The sequence below is a fragment of the Alligator mississippiensis genome, chromosome 3 (genome assembly GCF_030867095.1).
Source record: "Alligator mississippiensis isolate rAllMis1 chromosome 3, rAllMis1, whole genome shotgun sequence".
Classification (NCBI taxonomy): domain Eukaryota; kingdom Metazoa; phylum Chordata; order Crocodylia; family Alligatoridae; genus Alligator; species Alligator mississippiensis.
Window position 1 is genome coordinate 278,837,890 of NC_081826.1, and position 21,774 is coordinate 278,859,663.

The following is a 21,774-nucleotide window of genomic DNA, read 5'->3' on the forward strand; positions in this document are numbered from 1 at the left end:
ATACAATAGGCTTTGAAGATTAAAAGTAATTTCTTGGCTGCTTTGTTCAGCTTTGTTGAAAAGTAAATATGTGACCCTCTGTATTTTATGTCAATGTTGGCATCACCTGCTCCAAAAGAAGTGTTGCTTGTTTATCTAGTCACCCTCTAAGGCTTTTCTTGGTAGAGCACCTCTAAATATTACTGTTGTTGCTGTTGTTACAGAAAATGTGCAATATCGTATCCATACCCACCTGATTAAATCAAGAAAGGCATCTGCTGCTGTCACATGCATAATTTTGCCTTCTCTGTGCATATTTTCCTTTGTACCTTTCCCAGGGTGGACGATGACCACAATGATAATACCAATCAATACAGCAATGATCGTTGTACTCATGTAGTAGACTACAGCTCGCATTCCCATCTTCCCTGATGCTTTACTATCCAGGGCAGCAATTCCTAATAAATTTAAGCACAAGGACATTTACCTCATACAAGTGTGGGAAAAGATTGTAAACTCAGTATCCTGAATATGGCTTTGTGGGAAGTTTGGATGACCAACATATTCAAAGCTACCCAGTGCATGGGCCTAGTAAAACCACTCTGTTGCTCTTTGCCTTTGTATTCCCTCCCATCATTCGCTTGTTCTTACAGATTTGACCAGTAAGCTTATATTTTCCTATGAATTATTGCCTATTATCAACTGTTGAAGATAGGATGCTAAATTAGAGAGACCATTGGCCTGATCCTATATGGCAGTGCCTATATTTCATAATTAGTGTTAGAGAAAAGATATAACAGAATCCAAAAAATGCTCCATAGAAATCTGCTGCACTTTATCTGTAATAGCAGGGAAGCCATCACAGAGTACACTCTGATTAACCATCTGAATAAATTATGTTCACTGTTTAAAACTGGTATGTTTATGAGAGTTTTGTGCATATGGTGAGTAGTTTTTTAAGGTCTTAATTCAATGACCTGGATTTACCTCTGGCCCAAGCCATGAGAGTTTCAAATAGATTATCGTGCCATTCATTCAATTCAGAAAATCCCTGCTGTTGTATGAATAAACATTTGAAGTCTTTTGCAAGCTTCCCAAAAGTTGAGACATTAATCCTGATTCTTGGCTGATCTTAGAGCAATCTGATTTAATGTGGATACCAGGGTGCTCAGTGTGGCATCTACTTAATCATTTGCTGACCAAGTTGCACAAACAGGGCTGCACTGTGGTTTTTAAGTGAAGGAGCTGTTCAGCCACAGGAGGCTCAGGAGGAACTCTGGCTCAGAGTAAGAATGCCTCTCGAGGACCACAGAAATGGCACATGTGGGGATACTCCATAGCTCTTGAAATGCGTGGTTCTTTCCTCACCATTTAAAGGGGCAAGTGACCTCACAGCCTGCATTTGGAAGGTGAGCCCAGTTATCTCAAAACAGGAGTAATGCTGCCTCTTATAGTCATGGGACTGCCTATGAATGTGAGATAAATGAACACAAATAATATGTCAACGTAAAACTTGAACCATAATCCAAATGTTAAACCAAACGTTTTCTTAAAATGCATATCATGTCTCATTGTTATAACAATCTATATTATAATTAGTTATTGTAATTACTGTAGAGAAGTGTGTAATATGGAGTTATGGGGGAAATGGCTCTAAATATGCACTGATGTAACTGAGATCAGAACATAAACCAGGGTCCTACACCTGGCTCAGCCAGATACTTCTGTAGTGAATTTGGTCAAGCCACTTTTGTCTGAATGTTCATCTCAACTGAGGTGTGCCTCCCACTTTTGTGGGAAGGCATTTGTGCCTGTAAAATTTGTACCCCCAACTTAACTGTAAAGGGAATTCACTAGGCTTTAACTACATTGTCTAGGTTCTTATTTGTAATGCAAAGGCAGCATTATATAGGCACAAATTGAGCTATTAAGTAGAAATCCCTGCTTTAGAATATTTGACCTCTAACTCTTAAGCTTTATATCCTTCATCTGTAAACCTCTGGTAGGTTACATGAATATTATAAGGCTTAAGTCATTAATGTTTGTATGATTTTAGGTCTTGGGAAGATGGCGTTGTGTACTATTAAGTATAAAGTATTATTGTTATAAACAGAAAATAGATTGTGAAAACCCATTTGTCTAAGAATATGGTTTTTTTACTATATTAAGATTTCATAAAATAATGTTTATTTTACGTTTCATAAAACGTTCACCCTAGTTTAATGTAAACACAAGCTCAGAAGCTGATGGCACTTTTCGGTCCAAATGAATACCTATAAGTTTTATACCAGCCAGCTGTGATTATTTTAACTCCTTAGCAAGTACTGTAACTGTAATTCACAAGATGAAGTATGAGTTTACATTCATTACTCAAGTCAAACGTTTCAAAATGTCTTATATATATATATTTTGTAAAAGAAATACATGCTTCCATGTTTGTAAACTAGAAAGCAATGTGCCCTGTATTTCTTTATTTCCTCTGCATTTTAACTAAGAATTGTTATAGACTCTGTTGTGCTCTCTGTCAGCAGATACCCTGCTCTTTCTGGTGCCTGATGGTGAGCACCCCTGAACCTTTGGAGTTTTACTGCAGACTTTGATGTTGTGATAAGTTATATACCCTCTTTGAACAACTGACCTAAAGTTTGGGTGCTGTCACCTTCCAGAGTCAATGACAATAAAGGGCAGTGAAGGGGCAGTGAACTTCTTCCAGGTGATGCTCACTTTGCTCAGCACTTTACTGGATCAGCCCCTATGACAGCAGTATAACTAGGGTAGGGTAAACGGGACACCTGCCCTTTTCCCTCCTGATCTCTGATTCTGTGCTCATGCCTTTATTTCTTATTTGAGTTGTTCCAGTTTCATTCCTGCTCTTCCTTTTCATGCAAATGATATTCTAGCTTGAAGTAAGGATGGGCTGACTGCTTCGTCCCTCCTTCTGTCCTTTAGCTGCCTGAGGGGAGTGCTAACAGCAAGTGTTCAGGACAGGGTCAGATACATAAATATTAACAACGGCTTGTGTTTTGCTTTGTGGTGTGGAGATGAGGCCAGTCCTAGGAGATGCTGAGCATTGTTACCTCCCACTAGAGTCAACAGGAGCTATGGACACTCAACGCTTCACAATAGGCAGTCAGCACCTTGCAGAATTGAGTCTTCAAGAGCTTTCAACATGCTGACAGCAAAAATTATCTTTAAAAAATGTAGATCTGTTTTTAAAACAAGAGAGAATAAAAGCTTCTATTTTCCTTGGGGCTTAAGGACTGAAGAGAGTTCTTCAGGATGAATAGGTCTCTGGCAGGGTCCATAATGGTGAAGCAATAAAGTTAGCTCTGAGGCTTTCACGTGTCACAGGCCATTGTGTACATATTCTTTCTTTTCACAGAAAGCCAGCAAAAGCTCCCATTGTTCTGTGGCGATGTATGTGCCCCTTTAATACAGCTTGTAGCTCTCTCCCACATGGCTGCTGGCTTTCAATATCTCTGCCATCTCATCTCTGCTCTGTCTTCCTCTTTCTCCATTCTCCCCCCTCCTCTGTCCTCAGTGGGCCTGGGAAACTCTCAGTGCCACCAGCCACCACAGACAATGATGCCTTGCGGTTGCCAAGGCAACCATGAGCAGACTGCCTGTAATCTACACACACGCACACACACAGCTGAATGGGAATGGTACAGACCCACACAATCGCACACACCGCTGAATAGGGACGGTAGACATGCACTCAAATGCACAGAGGAGGGGGAATGGTGCGCCAGGGGAAAAGAAGCCGGTACAACGAAAACAAACCTGCACTCCCCCTCCCCTTCACCTACTTTCTCCCTGTTTTGTCCAGAAATAAGTGAATCACACCGTGGCCTAAATAAAGCTGTAACAAACCGTTCTTCAGAGTTCTTGGGACAAGGGGCAAAGTGCTGCATCAGTCCCTGACAAGGATGCTACAGAGGAAGTTGGACGAAGTGTTTTGGGAACTAGGAAAGGTAGCAAGAAGTACAGTTATTAAGAGAGTGAGAGAGAAGATGGAAAGAGAAACAAAACGGCTGTAATTAATTGTGGCCTATACTACATATAGATTACATCTATTACAGAAATGACTGCTGTGCAACCATTATTTTATTCCTTACCCAATCTGATCATTATAAATGAGCACAGGTCAATTGCTCTGTAATTTGCTTGAGTGCTGTTGCATTACTATTATTTGATATTTCTTAGTAACTGCAAGAAGGGGTCATTAACTTATTCTATGATGTGAATAAATTAATATGTAGTATTGTAATGGGATAAGGTAAAGAACCAAAAAACACATGATTAAATATGAGATGATTTTTGTTCTCCTCAGTAACACCACATACATATATAGATCCTTACAGGTCTTATGGTTAGTGACTTCGGAGCTGTAGACTGCTCTTTGATATTGCAAGAATTAATGCAGCAATTGCAATTTTGCAATGCTGTTTCCCTTGACTAGTGTTGAGCTAAAATGTGAACCTGAATCAGTCGATGGATTGGCAAACCCTGCACTGTTGAAGGTAATAAGTCATTCAAAATCTGAGATTTTAGTCTACCTAGCTTCAATGTGGCAGTAGATCAGAGCCCATCAGGGACACCTTTCTGCCTTTGACCTGTTAGTTTATGCTCCTGTCTCGAAAGGCTAATTGAAAAACTTAACAGAAAACTTGCAATAAGAATGACTCATTCCTGGTTAGCAGCTGGTACATTTTAGACCCCAGTTCCTTAAACCACTTAAGGCATACCTTGATTCAGCTCTGAATACCTTGATTCAGACTTCAATGTATGTAAAGTTGATCACTGTTTATGTGTCCTTAGTAACCAACTTTTAAAATGATAGATTTTTTTTTTTTTTGCACCTATTGCCTTTAAACAAACCACAGTTTGCAAATCAGAAATGATGCTTAGAAGTTGAATTAGGTATTTGGATTTCATTTTTTTTTTTCTGTTAGGGAGTAAAAAAAAGTGTTTCCTATTATCAGACAGGTAGCTGCCTTCCTTGGGATTGATTTTGTTTCTGTTGAGGAGTTTTATCAACATGATGCCAGGAAAAGCAGATTTGACTCATTGATTTAATTTTAAAATTTAATTTAGAATAAGTCCCCAGCTTATGCTTTCATGTGGGAAATCTCAGTTTCAGGACCTGGAACCATTACACACTTGCCTTGGTGTGATTTATAGCAGTTTTATATTCTGTTGTAAATTACACTGGGATCAGGAGTACAGGCAGTCCTCAGACTTATGACACAATTGGCTCCTGAAAACCACGTCTTACGTCGAAACGTTGTAACTCGGAACCGATTTTCCCATAGGAACGATGTTATAAATGGGGGATTGGTTCCTGAACCAAGGCCCGATACCCTATTTTCACCAAAAATAACCCAGAATTTTGTACTCAATCAATTATAGTTGAGTAATACAGCTACATTAATGTACTTATATTGAAAATAGCAATCAGACTGATTTGGAAGGACTTCTTTGAGGTGACTTTGCTGGACTTTTTGAAGGGCTCTTGGAGTCTTTTTAGGAGATTTGGCTGCAGGTTTTTCTGAAGGCTTGTCTGCTTTCTTAAAGAAAGTGTCCAAGGAAGTTTGGGCAGATGTTCTTCAGGGAGATGGGCGACACAGTGAACTTGTTCACTGGCGTGGCATCGTGTTGGATCAAGCGTTGTAAAGTCGAAACAGGGTGTCAATTTATAAATGTTGTAAGTGCTGTTTGTTGTAACTCAAAATGTCTTAAGTCAAGGACTGCCTGTGTACAGACAAGCAGCTATCTCACTATGCAGTTGGCCACATCTTGCCTTGAGGTGATGGAGATTAGGTAATGGGCTGCTTGCTTTAAACAAAACACTACCATAGGATAAATTGACACATGATACCTACCCTGTAATGTACACATGTAACACATTGGCATAGTTTTACCCTGAATTCTTCCTCAAGGAATTCTACACTAGATTCAAGTACACTGGTGTAAGTCCAAGTTGTGTTTCTGCTCCTTACTTTATACCAGAGTAATTGTGTCAATGTCCAAGTTTGCAGACAATTTTTGCCTCCCATTAGCATGTTAGAGAAAACAGGATATTTATTTCCTCTCTTACAATAAAATAAATGACATTTTATGCAAAACAGCCAAGATTTTGCCTTAAACATTTTTACCTTTTTACTTCTTAAAAAAGTAAAGCTGCTGTAAACATTGTTTTGATATATAAATCACCAGACAGCATCTATGTTTAAGTTTTAAAACTATAACCACCCCTTGGTTGTATATTAGCTTAGAGAGCAAACTAGAATTTCTGGTCTTCATGAATACTGAATATGCAGATGACCAGAAAGTGACTTCCTGGGACTGTTTAAATTTGATAGTAGACCCATGTTTTTGGATAAAATTGGCAATGAACTTTTCAATACATATTTTGTCTACATTTCCCCTTAGGGTTTCAGCCACAGTGTTCGAAAACAGAAGGTCTTTTTGGTGCTAATTGTTTTTCAGTTCCCTTTGGTGGAACAGCAGGACTGCCAACTGTTGATTCAGGAGTGTAGCCCTAATTTGTTTTCTTTTAGTTTGTCTTTCACTAGTCCCCTAATAAAGCAGTCTTTAAGGACCACTCCCAGCCCCTCATATCCTGTGTGTCAGGGGTGAGTACACTCACAGCTTTAGACCATAGGAACCATTTAGTATGTGGGTGATGATTAAGGTATTTGGAAATGAATAATACTGTGCAAGGTCAAAGGAAAAAATCTAAGAGAAAGCCATTAGCTAGATAAAGCCAGTGGATTTTTGTCTCAGTGTAATCATGACTGTACTCTGAAGCTTTATCCTGATGGATGTAGAGGTTCTCCTGGGAGGTGCTGGGCATTAACTCCAAATGATGGACAATTAAAGACAACAGGCATTAAAAGTACTGAGCACCTTGCAGGATCAAGCCCAAATAAAGACAAGAGCAGTAATACATTCCAGGTTTAAATCACAAATTGAACAACACAAAGGTGGGTAGTAAAATAGCAAAGCAGTACAGTAATGTTAATGACCTTCAAGCACATAGAAGTGAAGCTTCAGGATTATGTTAACTCAACACTGCTAAAATTAATACAGGTGATGAAAACTCCATTCACACAAAAAACATTGCCCAGGGTCTTGCTGTGTGGAGACACTTCTGAAAGAGGTATGTTCACAAGGCAAGCTGCTCCAGAATATCTCCAGTCTCCCCTTTTCTTTCCTTGGCTACAAGTTTTAATAACTGGATTGTACATTTCAGTAGGTTTCCCCCCCGAGATTAATTCAAAATAGTGGACAGAAAAGTCTCAAGAAAATAGTATTAAAGAATTGAAATAGTCCTAGCTAGCTAAGTGTAAATTGAATTTAATTCTAAGTCAGCTGTCCACCTAAGAAATGTGTGCTGTTCCATTTCATGAGCAAACAAAAGAAAGTACAGATCCTAAGAAAATGTTAGCGCTTGACAGGACATGGGAAAGTCCAGCAGGGAAATTGAGTGCAATGATTTGCTGTAATGGACTCTACTGTCTCTCCTTAGTTAGCCTTCCACCATCAAACTGAAGGTGTAGTTGGGATGTTTCTATCTATATGAAGGAGTCACCTCCACTATTGAGGCTTTTAAATTATGCCTGCCAGAGATGATTACCACCAGTCTTGGTGCTCATATTTCATTTCAGCCCATTGGGCTGAGAAGCAATTTAAAATACACCAGATTGTAGTAGAGGTCAGGTAGTTTTGCAAGTAATAGGTACTTCCGTAAGACCCACAGACACACACACACACTAAAATACATTAGCAATTATGTCTAATATAAACTGCTTTGCCAAGCAAAGACTGAATCAGGGCTAATATTTTGCTATTGAAGGCTACCAATAATCTGGATCACAAATTTATCAAACTGTGCTTTAAAACTTTTTAAATTTATTTTTCCTTCATGTCTCCTGTTAGGAGTCTGTCTCAGGACCTTACTCATTTGATATTAAAAATCTTCTAATTGCCTAACTGCTTGAAAATGGTTTTAGTTTGACTATTCAGTCTTGGTAATTAAAATAACTCATTTTCCATATATATACTGTACTTATTTTATGTTAAAAGAGATAAGGAACAATTTAATCTTTTAAATATTTTTGCTGTAACTTGATCAGGGTATAGTTTGTTACCAAGGGCAGGGGCAAGATAAATGAACATCTCCAGAGTGCAACTGGTATCACTGAGTAATTTATCTGATGCTAGAGTCTTGTACTTCACAGAAGAATGAAACATATACAGTAAATACTGTGCACTTACATGTGGCACTTCATTGGATGTCACTGGTATTTCTTTTACTGCAGGAAACTGCAGTGCCGCTGGGGCAGGGATATGCTGAACTGTTCTGCAGACCCTAACTGCATTACTCTGAAGTGCTGCAAGGTAACAGGAAACATTTGGATAACTGGTGCTGAAGTTTATTTCCTGTAACTCACATCTGCTAGAGCAGGACCCTGCTGTGGCGCTGTTTAGATACCCATTTAACTCTTCACATTATTCAATCTTTTGCTCACAATATTGGAATGTGCCAAACAATATGCTTTTTGAAGGGAAACTAGGGAGTAATTTATCTTCTTTATGTGTGCTAAGCAGAGCAGGAGGGAGAGGCAAGCAGGGATTCACAGCAAGCCATGGAGCAGTGATTAGTAACAGCTGACAGTCTCAGACCAAGACTCTTTTTCTTTGGTTACCTCATTGTAATAGCAGAGTACAAAGGACTGACTGTCCCTATGCCAAGAATCTGAAACCCAGGAACACAGAAAATAGCAGCTCGACATTTTTTTTTCTGGTAACAAAACAAGGTCACTACCTACCTAGGGCAGTACCAGAAAGACACCCTTGTATGTTTAGGACATTTAGGTAAGTATCCTTTCCTCTAAATGTGATTTTTCTGTTAGGTTTAAAGTTATCCTTTACTAAAACAGTAGCAAAAACATTAATTCAGGAACATTTGCTTGAGAAAAAGGACTGCCAGTTGATGATTTGCTCAGATGTACTCATGTTAAATAAGCGTGATGTAATCTGGTAAATTATTTCAGTTTCATTAGAAACAAGTTCATCATAGTAATTAGGAAGCCAAAGCATATTAAGATAGCTTGAGACTCACAGGATATATAGTTACAAGGGAAAAACAAATATCCTGGCAATATGACAAACTTTTAAAGTGTTCCTCACATGAAAATATTGCCTTCCATTTATTCTTTATGTCAGCGCCAAAATAACCAGTTGGCGTGAAACATGTTTGCATTTTGGCAAGACACTGCTGTTCAGAAAGATGAAGGCACTTTACTGTCCCGATCATACTGCACATATTGCACCTGTAGGCTTCACTGTTTTACTAGTGCAAAGCAAAATACTGGATTTAATCTACTAAGATTTTGGTCTGTACTGAAGCAAACTAAGACCCTAATCCCTTACATGTGTGGGCAGTCCTGCTGCATTTTGGTTTTAGCGTTTGAACCTGAAAGTGGGGGTTTGTAAGGAAACAGAAGTGCTTATGATCTGCAGTATATTTTGTATACGTGAATAGCAACATTCCCCAAATACAGCTGTCTATGTTACCTGATTCGGTAACTCACATATAATAAGGTAACATCATGCTGTGTCAAGACATTCCTGAGCTAATTTAATAGTATTTTAAAAAATAATGCGAGAACCCCTTTGAATAAAGGTGTCAAATGTATCGTGGTAGAACTTAAATGAATAGGATCTACTTTCTGATTTGTAAGGAGAAAGTATCTTGACTTGTATATACTTCTTGTACACTATATAGGCTTCTGATACCTTTATATTAACTTACTTTAAAAAATGAAATCAATTTATGCTTGTGTGTGTGGATGACCATGGCCTGACACCACTGCAATTCACTTTATGTAGTTAATGTAGCAGCCATCACTTGGAAAGAAATTTACTCAGTCACAGAAGACTTGAGATAGAGAGGGGAAAGGCTCTGTCCTATTAGTTTTACTGTACTAATTAATGTCCATTATGAAATTGGTTCCGAATTGCAGAGTCTTTTGGGAAGCAGGTCTTGAGGGGACAAGAAGTCCAGGAAAGCTGGCTTTACTTTAAGGAGGCCTTTTTTGAGTGCTGTCACAAGTGCCATTCTGTCACATGATCAGTCCCGTGAAGTGCTCTGCAGCTGTGCCTTTACAGAAGAGCAAAGCTGCAGAGCCCTTTTAAAGGGCTTTATCGTGAGATGATCTGAACCCTCATTACATGAAGGTGCAGATGAAGATGCTTCAAAGCGGAGCGCCTTCATTAACTTGTGTCAGTCGTCTTCAGAATGGGAGGGAAGGTGGGGAGGACAAGGGGGAGGGTGGGAGTGGAGGGAGTTTTGTCTGGGGGTTGCCTAGCCTATACTGGTTGGTAGGGTGGGTGGATTGGAGCCCTATCCTCCAGGTGGGTCTGGGGGATTGCTGTAACTCATGGTGCTGCACATCTGTCAGTGCCCGTGCAGGCATGCAGGGAGAAAATTTCAAAGGTCAAAGCAGAATTTGTGATGTAGCTGGCAAAGAATGTTAAATGTAATAAAATGGGATTCTATCGGTATGTCAAAAATAAGAAGAACACCAGAGATTCCATATTTCCCTTACCGAATGCAGAGGCAGTCTAGTCACAGCCAGTGCATCACCATGAGTTACAGCAGAAGACTGAAGTATTTAATGGCTTTTTTACTTCAGTTTTCACAAGCAAGGGCAGCTACCAAAGGACAAGTGCAGTTGCATGAGAGATAGAGAAGGAGACAAACAACCTAGAACAGGGGTTTTCAACCTTTTTGGGTCAGTGTACCTCTGGTGGCTGGATGCAGAGCAGTGTACCCCAGGTGGCTGGACACAGAGTGGGTGGGGGCTAGGGGCTGGATGCCAAGTGGGAGGTGGGGAGGTGGTCTGTGGCCGAACACGGAGTAGCGGCAACTGCCACATGCGACTTGCCCCCATGTCCGGGTGGCCAGCGCCTGCATAGGATGGTGCATGGCGGCTCTCCATCCCCATCCCACTGCTCATACCCCCTAGGGCCTTCTTAAATACCCCTGGGGGTATGTGTACCCCCGGTTGACAACACTTGACCTAGAATAATGGCAGAACAGGTTAGGAATTACTTAGAGAAGCTAGATGGTTTTAAGATCATAGAGCCAGATGGGATGCACCTGAGGGTACTGAAGGGCAAGCCTGTGTGAAATTTCACCGGGTGTTTCATTTTGAAGCTGTTTTGACATGTTTTGAGCTCAAAACAGCATAATCAAAATGAAATAAAAGGCTTCAAAACATCTTTGAAATGAAATGAGGGCACAAAAAATGTTTCAAAATGTTTTGACTTTTGAAGCCAGTCTTACTTGGCATCAGCGCCAGTCCTAGGTGGCAGCAGCAGCCTGTTGTCATCCTGCGTGCAGATCTAGGGGCCCGAGCCCCTTGGGAGGAGTCTGGTACAGCCCTGCCACCCTCCCAGAGGTGCAGGCCCCCAGATCTGTGTGTGGGATGAGAGGAGGCTGCCACTGCTGCCTGGGGCCAGCAGCAGCAGCAATCTTCCTGGTGTTGGGGGCAGGCTGTGCCTAGCATTGGTCCCAGGAGGCAGCAGCAGCCTCCTGTCATCCAGCATGCAGATCCGGGGGCCTGCACCCATGGGAGGGCTGTGGGGCTGTGCCAGACTCCTTGTTGGTCTGTGGGCCCCTGGATCTGTGCGCTGAATGAGAGGAGGGTGAGGCTGCCGCTGCCGCCTAGGGCCAGCGCTGAGAAGATTGCAGCTGCCACTGGCTCCAGGCACCAGCAGCAGCCTCCTGTCATCTGGCACACAACTCAAGGGACCCATAGTCCCAGGGGGAGTCCGGCACACCCCCGCAGACCTCCCGGGGATGTGGGCCCCCAGATCTGCACGCTGAATGATGCGTTTTGCTTTGAACAGTTTGAGGTGCAGTTTCCAAGAAATCTCTGCACCTACCTCCTTGAAGTTTGGCAGTCTTCATGCCCTCAGAAAGGGCTACTATTCCTGCAATTTTCATCTGAATCAGGCAAGAAATGACCAAGTATTAGGCATTTTCATGATTCCCCATTATTGCCTATGGGCAAAATGTTGAAACGTGTCAAAACAGCTAAAGTTTCAACTAAACGAAAAAGAACAGTGCCTTGAAATGAAACAAAATGATGAAACAAAGCACTGTCCCTTCAAAATAGTGAAATGGAAGTCAAAACGAAATGGTGCTGTTTGGCACAGCCCTACTGAAGGGATTGGCTGAGATTAATTTCAGAGCCATTGACTATGCTTTTGGAGAACTCACAGGGGTCAGGTGAGGTCCTAGATGACTGGAAAAGGGCAAATATAGTGCCTATCTTTAAGAGTAGGAAGAAGGAAGATCCAGGGAACTACAGAGCAGTGGTTATAGTATACGTTGACTTTAGTAAGGCTTTTGACACTCCCATGACATCCTCGTTAACAAACTAAGGAAATACTGACTAGACAAAATACTATAGCTTGGAAACATAATTGGTTAGATCATAGTTTTCAGTGAGTAGTCCTTAATGGCTAAATGTCTAGTTGAAAGGCGATATCAGGCAGGGTTCCCCAGGTGTCTGTCTTGGGTCTGGTATTGTTCAACATCTTCATTAATTATTTGGATGATGGGATTGAGTGCACATGTAGTAAATCTGTGGCTGATACCAAGTTAAGTGGAATTGTGGGCATTCTGGAGGGTTGTGCTAGGCTCCAGAAGGTAGGAGAAACGGTTTGCAATCAATGAGATGAAATTCAACAAGGACAAGTGAAAAGTCCTGCACTTGGGATGGAATAAGTGCATGCACAAATACAGACTAGGGAATGACTGGCTACAGGTTGCAGTACTGTAGAGAAGGACCTGTGGGTTATGGTGGACCATAAATGGAAAATGAACCAACAGTGTGCTATCATTGAAAAAAAAAAAATCCAACAGCATTCTGGGTTGTATTAACAGAAGTGCCACTTACAAATCCAGGTAATAGATTCTTTCTCTCTATTCGGCACTGGTGAGGCCCCACCTGGAGTACTATATCCAGTTGTGCACCCCATACTTCAAGATGGGTTTGGAATGAGTCTAGTCTTAGAAAAGATTATCAAAGAGGCCATTCTTAATAGACTGGCCAATGGCAACATCCTGAGGGATAGCCAGCATGGGTTTGTTGTGAGTAGGTCTTGCTTGACAAATCTTATTTCCTTTTACGACCTATCACCTGGACAAGGGAGAAGAGATTGATGTCATATATCTTGACTTCAAAAAAGCCTTCGATCTGGTATCCCATGATCACCTCTTAGAAAAACTGGCTAACTATGGCCTCGGCCTCACCACAATCCACTGGCTGGGGAATTGGCTCTGTGGTCAGATCCAGAGGGTGGTAGTTGACGGAAGTTGATCATCATGGTGCGCTGTGACCAATGGGGTCCCTCAAGGCTCTGTCCTTGGGCCTATACTATTCAACATCTTCATTAATGAAGTGGACATTGGTATCAGAAGCGGACTGGCCAAGTTCACTGACAATACCAAACTCTAGGGTAAAGCATCCACACCTGAGGATAGGAGGGTGATCCAGGCTGACCTTGACAGGCTCAGGAAATGGGCGGATGAGAACCTGGTGGTGTTTAACACCGAAAAATGCAAGGTTCTCCACCTTGGGAAGAAAAACCTGCAGCATACTTATAGGCTTGGCAGTGCTATGCTGGCTAGCACTACAGATGAAAGGGACTTGAGGGTCACGATTGACTACAAGATGAACATGAGTCTTCAATGTGATGCTGTAGCTAGTAAAGCAAGCAAAACACTGGCTTGCATCTATAGATGCGTCTCAAGAAATCCCAGGACATCATTCTCCTGTTGTACTCGGCCTTGGTGAGGCCACAGCTGGAGTACTGCATCCAGTTTTGGACTCCACAATTAAAAAGGATGTGGAGAAGCTTGAGAGAGTGCAGAGGAGAGCCACGCGTGTGATCAGAGGTCAAGAAAACAGACCTTATGAAGAGAGGCTGAGAGTCATGGGACTCTTCAGCTGGGGAAGTGCAGGCTCAGGGGTGATCTGGTGGCCACCTATAAGTTCATAAGGGGTGCTCACCAGGATCTGGGGGAACATCTGTTCACCAAAGTGCCCCAAAGAATGACAAGGTCAAACGGTCACAAACTCATCCATGACCATTTCAGGCTGGACACAAGGAAGAACTTCTTTACTGTCCGAGCCCCCAAGGTTTGGAATAGACTGTGGCCGGAGGTGGTTCAAGCACCTACTTTGAATGACTTCAAGAGACATCTTGCTGGGATCCTATGACCCCTGATGACTTCCTGTCCCTGGGGCAGGGGTCTGGACTCAGTGATCTTCCGAGGTCCCTTCCAGCCCTAATGTCTATGAATCTAGTGCAGGGCAACAAAAATGGTTAGGGATCTCGGAGGCAAAACTTGTGAGGTAATCCTGAAAGGTCTAGGGTTACTTAGCTTGGAGAAGAGAAGACTAGGAGGGGATTTGATAATAGTCTTCAAATATCTGAAGGTTGATTATAGAGAGGCTGGAGATGGGCTTTTCTCTGGTTGTAGGAGCAGGACTAGGAACAACGACCTCAAGTTTAGATTAGGAGGACCTTTCTAACTATGAGAGTGGTCAGACGTTGGAACAGCATACCTAGAGAAGTTGTGGAATTTCCATGCTTGGAAACTTTCAAGAGCAGGTTAGACGGATACTTGGCTGGGACGGTTTAGTCAGGGATGATCCTGCTCCGAGTAGGGGGCTGGACTAAACTTTGTAAGGTCCCTTCCAGCCATACTTTCCTATGATCCTACACCACTGTAAAGCTCATTGCAATCGGATTACTGGGATTCTTCTTCCAGATTTTATTTCTTCTCATAACTCATACAGCTCTGAGTTGCAATGTTTCTTTGCTCATTGAAAAATACTAAGGTGGCTTGAAAAAAAGAAGTAGGCTTCCAAGAAATACACACATGAATTCCTGAAGTATATTCTTTTCAGAGATTTCTTTAATCCTGGTGTAATACTTTCTGTAGGCCATGCTGGAACACTGATTAATATACACACTGCTCACACAAAGGCTTCTGGTAAAGCATTGGCTTCAGTAGGCCTGGCCAGTAAACCCAACTGATGCATGAACTCCTTACATAAGCAAAACTTGGCAGAAGTATACTCCTTCCATGAGATGGCGGGGGAGGGGAGGAGGAGGGAGGGGAGATGGCTGTTCAAGGTGTAGTATAGTCCAGTGCCAGGATGATAAAACTGGAATAGGAATACCCAGATTAGGATGTGGAACAAGCCCACAATATAAAATAGCTTAAAATATTCAAAACACAGGTGGGATGCAACATGTAATTTTTGACCACTGTGTAGAAGGAGAATTGGAAATGATGGCAACTTTGTATTGGCCTAAGGGAGCCTATGTGGTGTTTCATAGTTTCATAGTAGCTAGGGTCAGGAGGGACCTGAACAGATCATCTAGCCTGACCCCCTGCCACAGGCAGGAATGAATGCTGGGTTCACAAGACCCCAGACAGGTGATCGTCCAACCTCCTCTTGAATTTTCCCAAGGTAGGGGCGAGGACTGGGAAGTTGGTTCCAGATTTTGGTCACCCTAACTGTAAAATATTGCCTTCTGATCTCTAACCTAAACCTATTCTCCATCAGCTTATGACCATTGTTCCTTGTCACCCCAGGTGGTGCTGGGGAGAAAAGGGCTCTGCCTATTTGCTGTTGATCTCCCCTGATGAGCTTGTAGGCAGCCACCAGGTCCCCCCTCAGCCTCTTCTTGCTGAGGCTGAACAGGTTCAGGTCCCTCAGTCTCTCCTCGTAGGGCCGGTCCTGCTGCCCTCTCACCAAGCGGGTGGCCCTCCTCTGAACCCTCTCCAGGCTGGCCACATCCCTTTTGAAGTGCGGTGCCCAGGACTGGACGCAGTACTCCAACTGCGCCTGACCAAAGTCACTGAGAGGGGGAGTATCACCTCTCTGGACCAGCTTGAGATGCACCTTTGGATGTATGACAAGGTATGGCTGGCCTTGCTGGCTGTGGTCTGGCATTGGCGGCTCATGTTCATCTTGGAGTCAATAATGACTCCAAGATCCCTTTCTGCCTCTATGCTTTCAAGAAGGGAACTCCCCAGCCTGTATGTATGTTGTGGATTCCTTCTCCCAAGGTGCAGCACCCTGCATTTGTCTACGTTGCACCCTGAATTTGTCTATGCGTTGTGCCAATACCTTGTCATGGGCATATATGCACTAACATCTTGTCTGTCAGTTCACAAGCATGTTAGGGCCATGCCTTGTAGACAGTAAACCTGGTTTTTGCCACCAAACTGAGCCCCTCATTGTTTTTTAATACAAGATTGGTGTTGGGATTTCCTGGCTGTGACTTTTTTTACCAGCGTCACAGTTCCAAAGACTTCAACACTAGCAATACATCAGTAACACCCAATGAGAACAGCAATGGCACTTCCTAATCCAAGTATTCCTGTGATGATGATATTGCATCCAGAAGTTATGAATATAAGATTTTACTAATTGCCAGTCAGTGAGGACGCCATTATGTGAAGATTTTTCCTTTAGTAACTCTAGCATATTATTCATTCCAGATTTGGTAATCAAGGAATACACATTATCCTTTTTCTTTGGTTTTGTTACCTATTCCTCATGTTCTGTCACATATGTTCTTTATGGTATCTTCATCTCTTTTTTTTTTAGTCTTCTCTCAGACCCAGACTTGCACGAAATCCTATTGCTTTTCCTCCTCTTATTATGTAAAAATTTACCTCTTCCTCACCAGCTCCACTTCCAAATGCCAAGTTCCCATCATGGTTCTCTGTGTAACCTTCTCTCTGACTTCTATGACATTCAGCAGCCATGATATTATTCCCTTCTTGCTGCATTGCATGCCAACTGATCTCCTCAAGTCCTTGTCTTGGCTTCCTGTTTCTTCACAGATTGTGTAAAATATCCTAATTCCTATTTTTACATTTCAGCATGGCTCAACACCACAGTACATTTCATCTCTCCTCTCTTGCATCTCCCCATATTGCTTCCTGTAGTCTGCCTAGTCCTTTATACCTTGTTTCCTTTGTTTTCTTTCTCACCGTATCCTTCTATTCATGTTTAATATGTTCTCTGTGCCTTAGTTCACTACCTAGAAAATATTATTCCCACTTTACTTCTCTTCATTGACCATTGTTCATAGTTATGCTGCAAGCTCTTTGGGGTAAGGACTGTGGTCTCTGTACTTTAGGTGTTTGCAGAAGATATTCATCGTTCGGTATAGGTTTCCCTCGCTTTATGCTATACATGCGTTCCTGGAAAGCAGCACATAACTTGAATTCGCATAAAGGGAACACACTTGGGAATGTAACCTTATTTGTTACATTGTAAGACCTCAACTATACTGACCCCCAGACCCATTTCTTTCACTTTTACAAGACAATTTTGGTACTCACCAACAGCAGACAGTATACACAAGCACAGGGTGGGGGTGAATGTTACCATAATGGGGATGGCAACTACAGAAACATGTTGCAGACCATGAGTGAGGAGCACAGGTCCACACAGGAGATTATATTTTGGTGTGCATCACTCCCACTATGCACTGCATAAAGCAGTTGACTGCGGGCTTCTACCACACCGATCGCATAAGAATGAATTTACGTCATGTATAACAATTTTTGGTATTAAAAGGGTCATTGCATAAGAGCGAATTTGCAGGTACAGAACCCGCATAAAGCGAGGGAAACCTGTACTTAGGTCCAGCTGGCTGACAAGTACTTAACACTCTTCTGTATCTACACCCTATGTCAGGGAAGCTTAGTTCTATAGACACAGTTCCTAGTACCATATCTTCTTTTCCAAGCCAAACATCCAAGCATGACACTTGTCAAACCAGCATTAATAAAGCACGCATACAAGTACAAGTAGCTTACAAACAACTAAACTTGCTCTCTATATCCTATTAGAGTTTGAAGTGACCTGCTGCCGTGGAACATCAACACTACTTCTTTCAGAAGGTAGCAATGTTCTATATGAGCATTGCTTGGGCATGCAGGGATGAAGTCAGGAAGGCCAAATCACAATTGGAGTTGCAGCTAGCAAGGGATTTGATGGGTAACCAGAAGGGTTTCTACAAGTATGTCGGTAGTAAGAGGAGGATCAGGGAAAGTGCATGTCCCTAATGGGAGGCAACCTAGTGACAGGATGCCGAAGAGGCTGAAGTGCTCAATGCTTTTTTTGCCTCTGGGAGCTGCCCTTGCCTGTGAAGACAGACTACTGCACTGGGCAGCACAATTTGGGGAGGAGGGGGGCAGCCCTCAGTGGTCAAGGAACAGGTTAGGGACTACTTAGAAAAGCTGGATGTATGCAAGTCCATGGAGCCAGGTGGGATGCACCCAAAGGTGCTAAGGGAGTTGGCTGATGTGATTGCAGAGCCATTGACCATCATCTTTGAAAACTCACTGCAATTGGGAGAGGTCCCAGATGATTGGAAAAGGGCAAAGAGTGCCCATATTTAAGAAAGGGAAAAAGGAGGATCCAGGGAATTACAGAGCAGTTGGCCTCACCTGAGTCTTTGGAAAAATCATGTAGTAGATCCTCAAGGAATCCATTCGTAAGCACTTGGAGGAGAAAAGGGTGATTAGGAACAGTAAGCATGGATTCACCACGGGCAAGTCATGCCTGACCAACCTGATTGCTTTCTATGACCAGGTGACTGGCTCTGTGGATATGGGGGGACTGGTGGATGTGGTATAATTTGATTTTAGTTTGACTTTTGATACAGTCTCCCACTACATTCTTGCAGGCAAGCTAACGAAGTATGGGCTGGATGAATTGACTGTAAGGTGGATAGAAAACTGGCTGGAGCATTGGGCTCAGAGGGTAGTAATCAATTGCTCGATGTCTAATTGGCAGCTGGTATCAAGTGGAGTGCCACAGAAGTCGGTCCTGCTGCCAGTTTTGTTCAATGCCCTCATCAATGACCTGGAAGATGGCATAGAGTACACCCTCAGCAAGTCTGCCGATGACTCCAAGCTCGGGGGAGTAGTAGATACACTGGAGGATAGGTCTAGGATTCAGAGTGACCTAGACAAATTGGAGGATTGGGCCAAAAGGAATCTCATGAGGTTCACCGTGGACAAATGCAAAGTCTTGCATGTAGGATGAAACAATCCCATGCACCTGTACAGGCTGGGGCTGACTGGTTGGGCAGCAGCTCTGCAGAAAAGGACCTGGGGGTTACAGTGGACAGTAAGCTGAATATGAGCCAGAAGCGTGCCCTAGTTGCCAAGAAGGCTAATGGCTGCATTGGTAGGTGTGTGGCCAGTAGGTCAAGGGAAGTAATTATTCTACTCTATTCAACACAGGTGAGGCCACATCTGGAGTACTATATTCAGTTTTGGGCCCCCCACTACAAAAGAGATGTGGACAAATTGGGGAGAGTCCAGCAGAAGGTGACAAAAATGGTGAGGGGGTTGGGGTACATGACTTATGAGGAAAGACCAAGGGAACTAGGATTATTTAGTCTACAGAAGAAGAGATAACAGGAGACTTAATAGCAGCCTTCAACTACCTGACAGGGGGGCGGGGTTTGAAAGAGGGTCGAGTTAGGGTATTCTCAGTGGTGGCAGATAACAGGACAAGGAACAACAATTTCAAGTTGCAGCAATGGAAGTTTAGGTTAGCTATTAAGAAGAATTTTCTCATTAGGAGGGTAGTAAAACACTGGAACAGGTTACCCAGAGTGGTGGTAAAGCTCCATCCTTGGGGGTTTTCAAAACCCAGCTGGACAAAGCTTTGCCTGGGATGATCTAGTTGGGGATGGTCCTGCTTTGAGCAGGGAGTTGGACTAGTGACCTCCTGAGGTCCTTTCCAACCCTGACTTTCTATGATTCCATTGTCTTGACTTGCTGTGGTTGTTGGTTGTCTGAGATCCTCTTGGGCAAAATGACAGACCCAGTGTTCCCCATCCCCTTTCATTCTGGCATTTGGAGAAAGTATCTCTTGTTCCTCCATTGTGTGTACACAACTACAATGCTAATCTTCTAAGACTTCAGACAGTCTTTGGGACACTGCTGTTTGTAGCAATTGTCTCCCGTTGTAAAGATGCATAGCGTCTCTTCCACAAAGCAGTGCCTGATTCTTTGACCTCTCTGTCCACGTAATGCATCCTTTCACGAAGAATTATAAGGGTCAGAAAGCAGACCCTTATCTTGAACCATTTTGGATTCTCTCTCATGTCTACCATGACATAGCACTGTCCATTCCTTCACAATCTCCATTCCAGAATGGGTGACTGTGTTTGACAAATATGAATTGCTTTGTCAAAGTTTAATTCTGGGCCTTCCAGTAGCCTTTTTCTGTGTTTTTTGCTCCAGATTTCAATAACAACCTACTCTCTTATCAGGGACTCTGTTAACTCCCAAAATTTCAAGAGTGGCTCTTTGAACTTAGATCTCTGATTTCACCTTCCATTTGTAGTCTCCATCTAAAACCAAATCTCTTGTGTGTCTTCTATTTGCATAGTCAGCTTGAATTAATGGAAAGCATTAAACATGCCGTAGGCTTCCAAACCAGTTATTTTCAGAAAGAGCTGGCTTTTGTCTGTCCTCCTTTTTGTTGGTGCCTACTAGGTCTGTGCGAAGCAGCTAGTATTTGCTTCAGATTCAGATTTGGCCGATTTGGGGGACAGTGATTTGAGTGGATTGCCCCCCCACCTGGCAGCAGCCAGTGAGTGGGGGTTTTTTTTTTAAAGAGCCGGGAGCTGGGGCTGGGCAGGGCAGCCTTCAGGGAGCTGGGATAGCGGGTGGGGGTTGGAGGCGCTCAGGGGGGCTGGGGGAGCAGGAAGGGGATGGGGCCTGGTGGGAGTCCCCCCATGGTCCTCTCTCATCTCCTGCAGCCCCCCCTCCTCTGTCCCCTACTTACCAGCATGGAGTCCAGGTCCAGCTTCCTACAGCAACCAGTGGGGACTGCCCGAATCTCTGAAGCTCTCCAAATCATTTCCAAATCGATTTGGAGAGCTTCAAATAGATTTGGACTTTTTTATTGGTCTCCTGATTCGTTTTGGATTTGGAGATTCAGCTGCTGAATCGGGCCGAATCTCTTCTGAATCAAATCAGCCCTAGTGCCTACTGTTTACATGTGCAGAATGAAGCACTGCTCACCCTTTTACAGTTGTTTTCCACTTTTCCAGAGGGCTTCAACACTGGTAGGTCTTTAAATTGCTCTATTAATTTACCCGGGGGATGGTCTCAATTTAGTTTTTTTTTTTTAATTGTCAGTACTATGCCATATTCAGAGATTTTCTTTTAAGGAATCTACAAGTGATTTGCTCTATTCTTTATTTAGTTCCAATAACAAGAGCTTTCCAGCCTCCCACCCAAATTCTTTATCACAGACTATAGTATAGCATAGAGATACTTGGGTTAGAATCTATGTTCAGCTACCCAGATCAGTTTATCTATGGCTACACATAGCTTTGTACTGGATGATTAACCTGTTGAGAGGTAGGAGGAATTAGCCACTACTCAGCTGTGTACTAAGTGTTTAGACTTCTCCTTGGTATTCCTGCACTTTCAGAACATCTAACAAAGTAGGGTGTTGCATATGAAAACTTATACCTTTCTGAATCAGTTAGTCTCTAAGGTGCTACCCTTACTTTGCTTCTGATTGCAGTGCAGTCAGCAGTATAGATGTACCCTCTATATAGGTTATAGATGTACCAGCACAGACAGCCCCTCCTCCCCCTCTCCCAGCCCTGCTCCTTGGAGGCAGCGGCATGGGATGCTGG

At 42.8% G+C, this 21,774-nt stretch overlaps 1 protein-coding gene across 1 annotated transcript in view; it reads right to left on the minus strand.

Moving 5' to 3' along the window:
* Nucleotides 1-21,774, minus strand: part of SLC1A3 (solute carrier family 1 member 3) — a 110,781-nt gene that overhangs the window by 30,645 nt on the left and 58,362 nt on the right. The window contains exon 4 of the mRNA XM_059725219.1: nt 233-437. Coding sequence (XP_059581202.1) covers nt 233-437 — 205 coding nt within the window. The remainder of the gene's footprint in view (nt 1-232; nt 438-21,774) is intronic.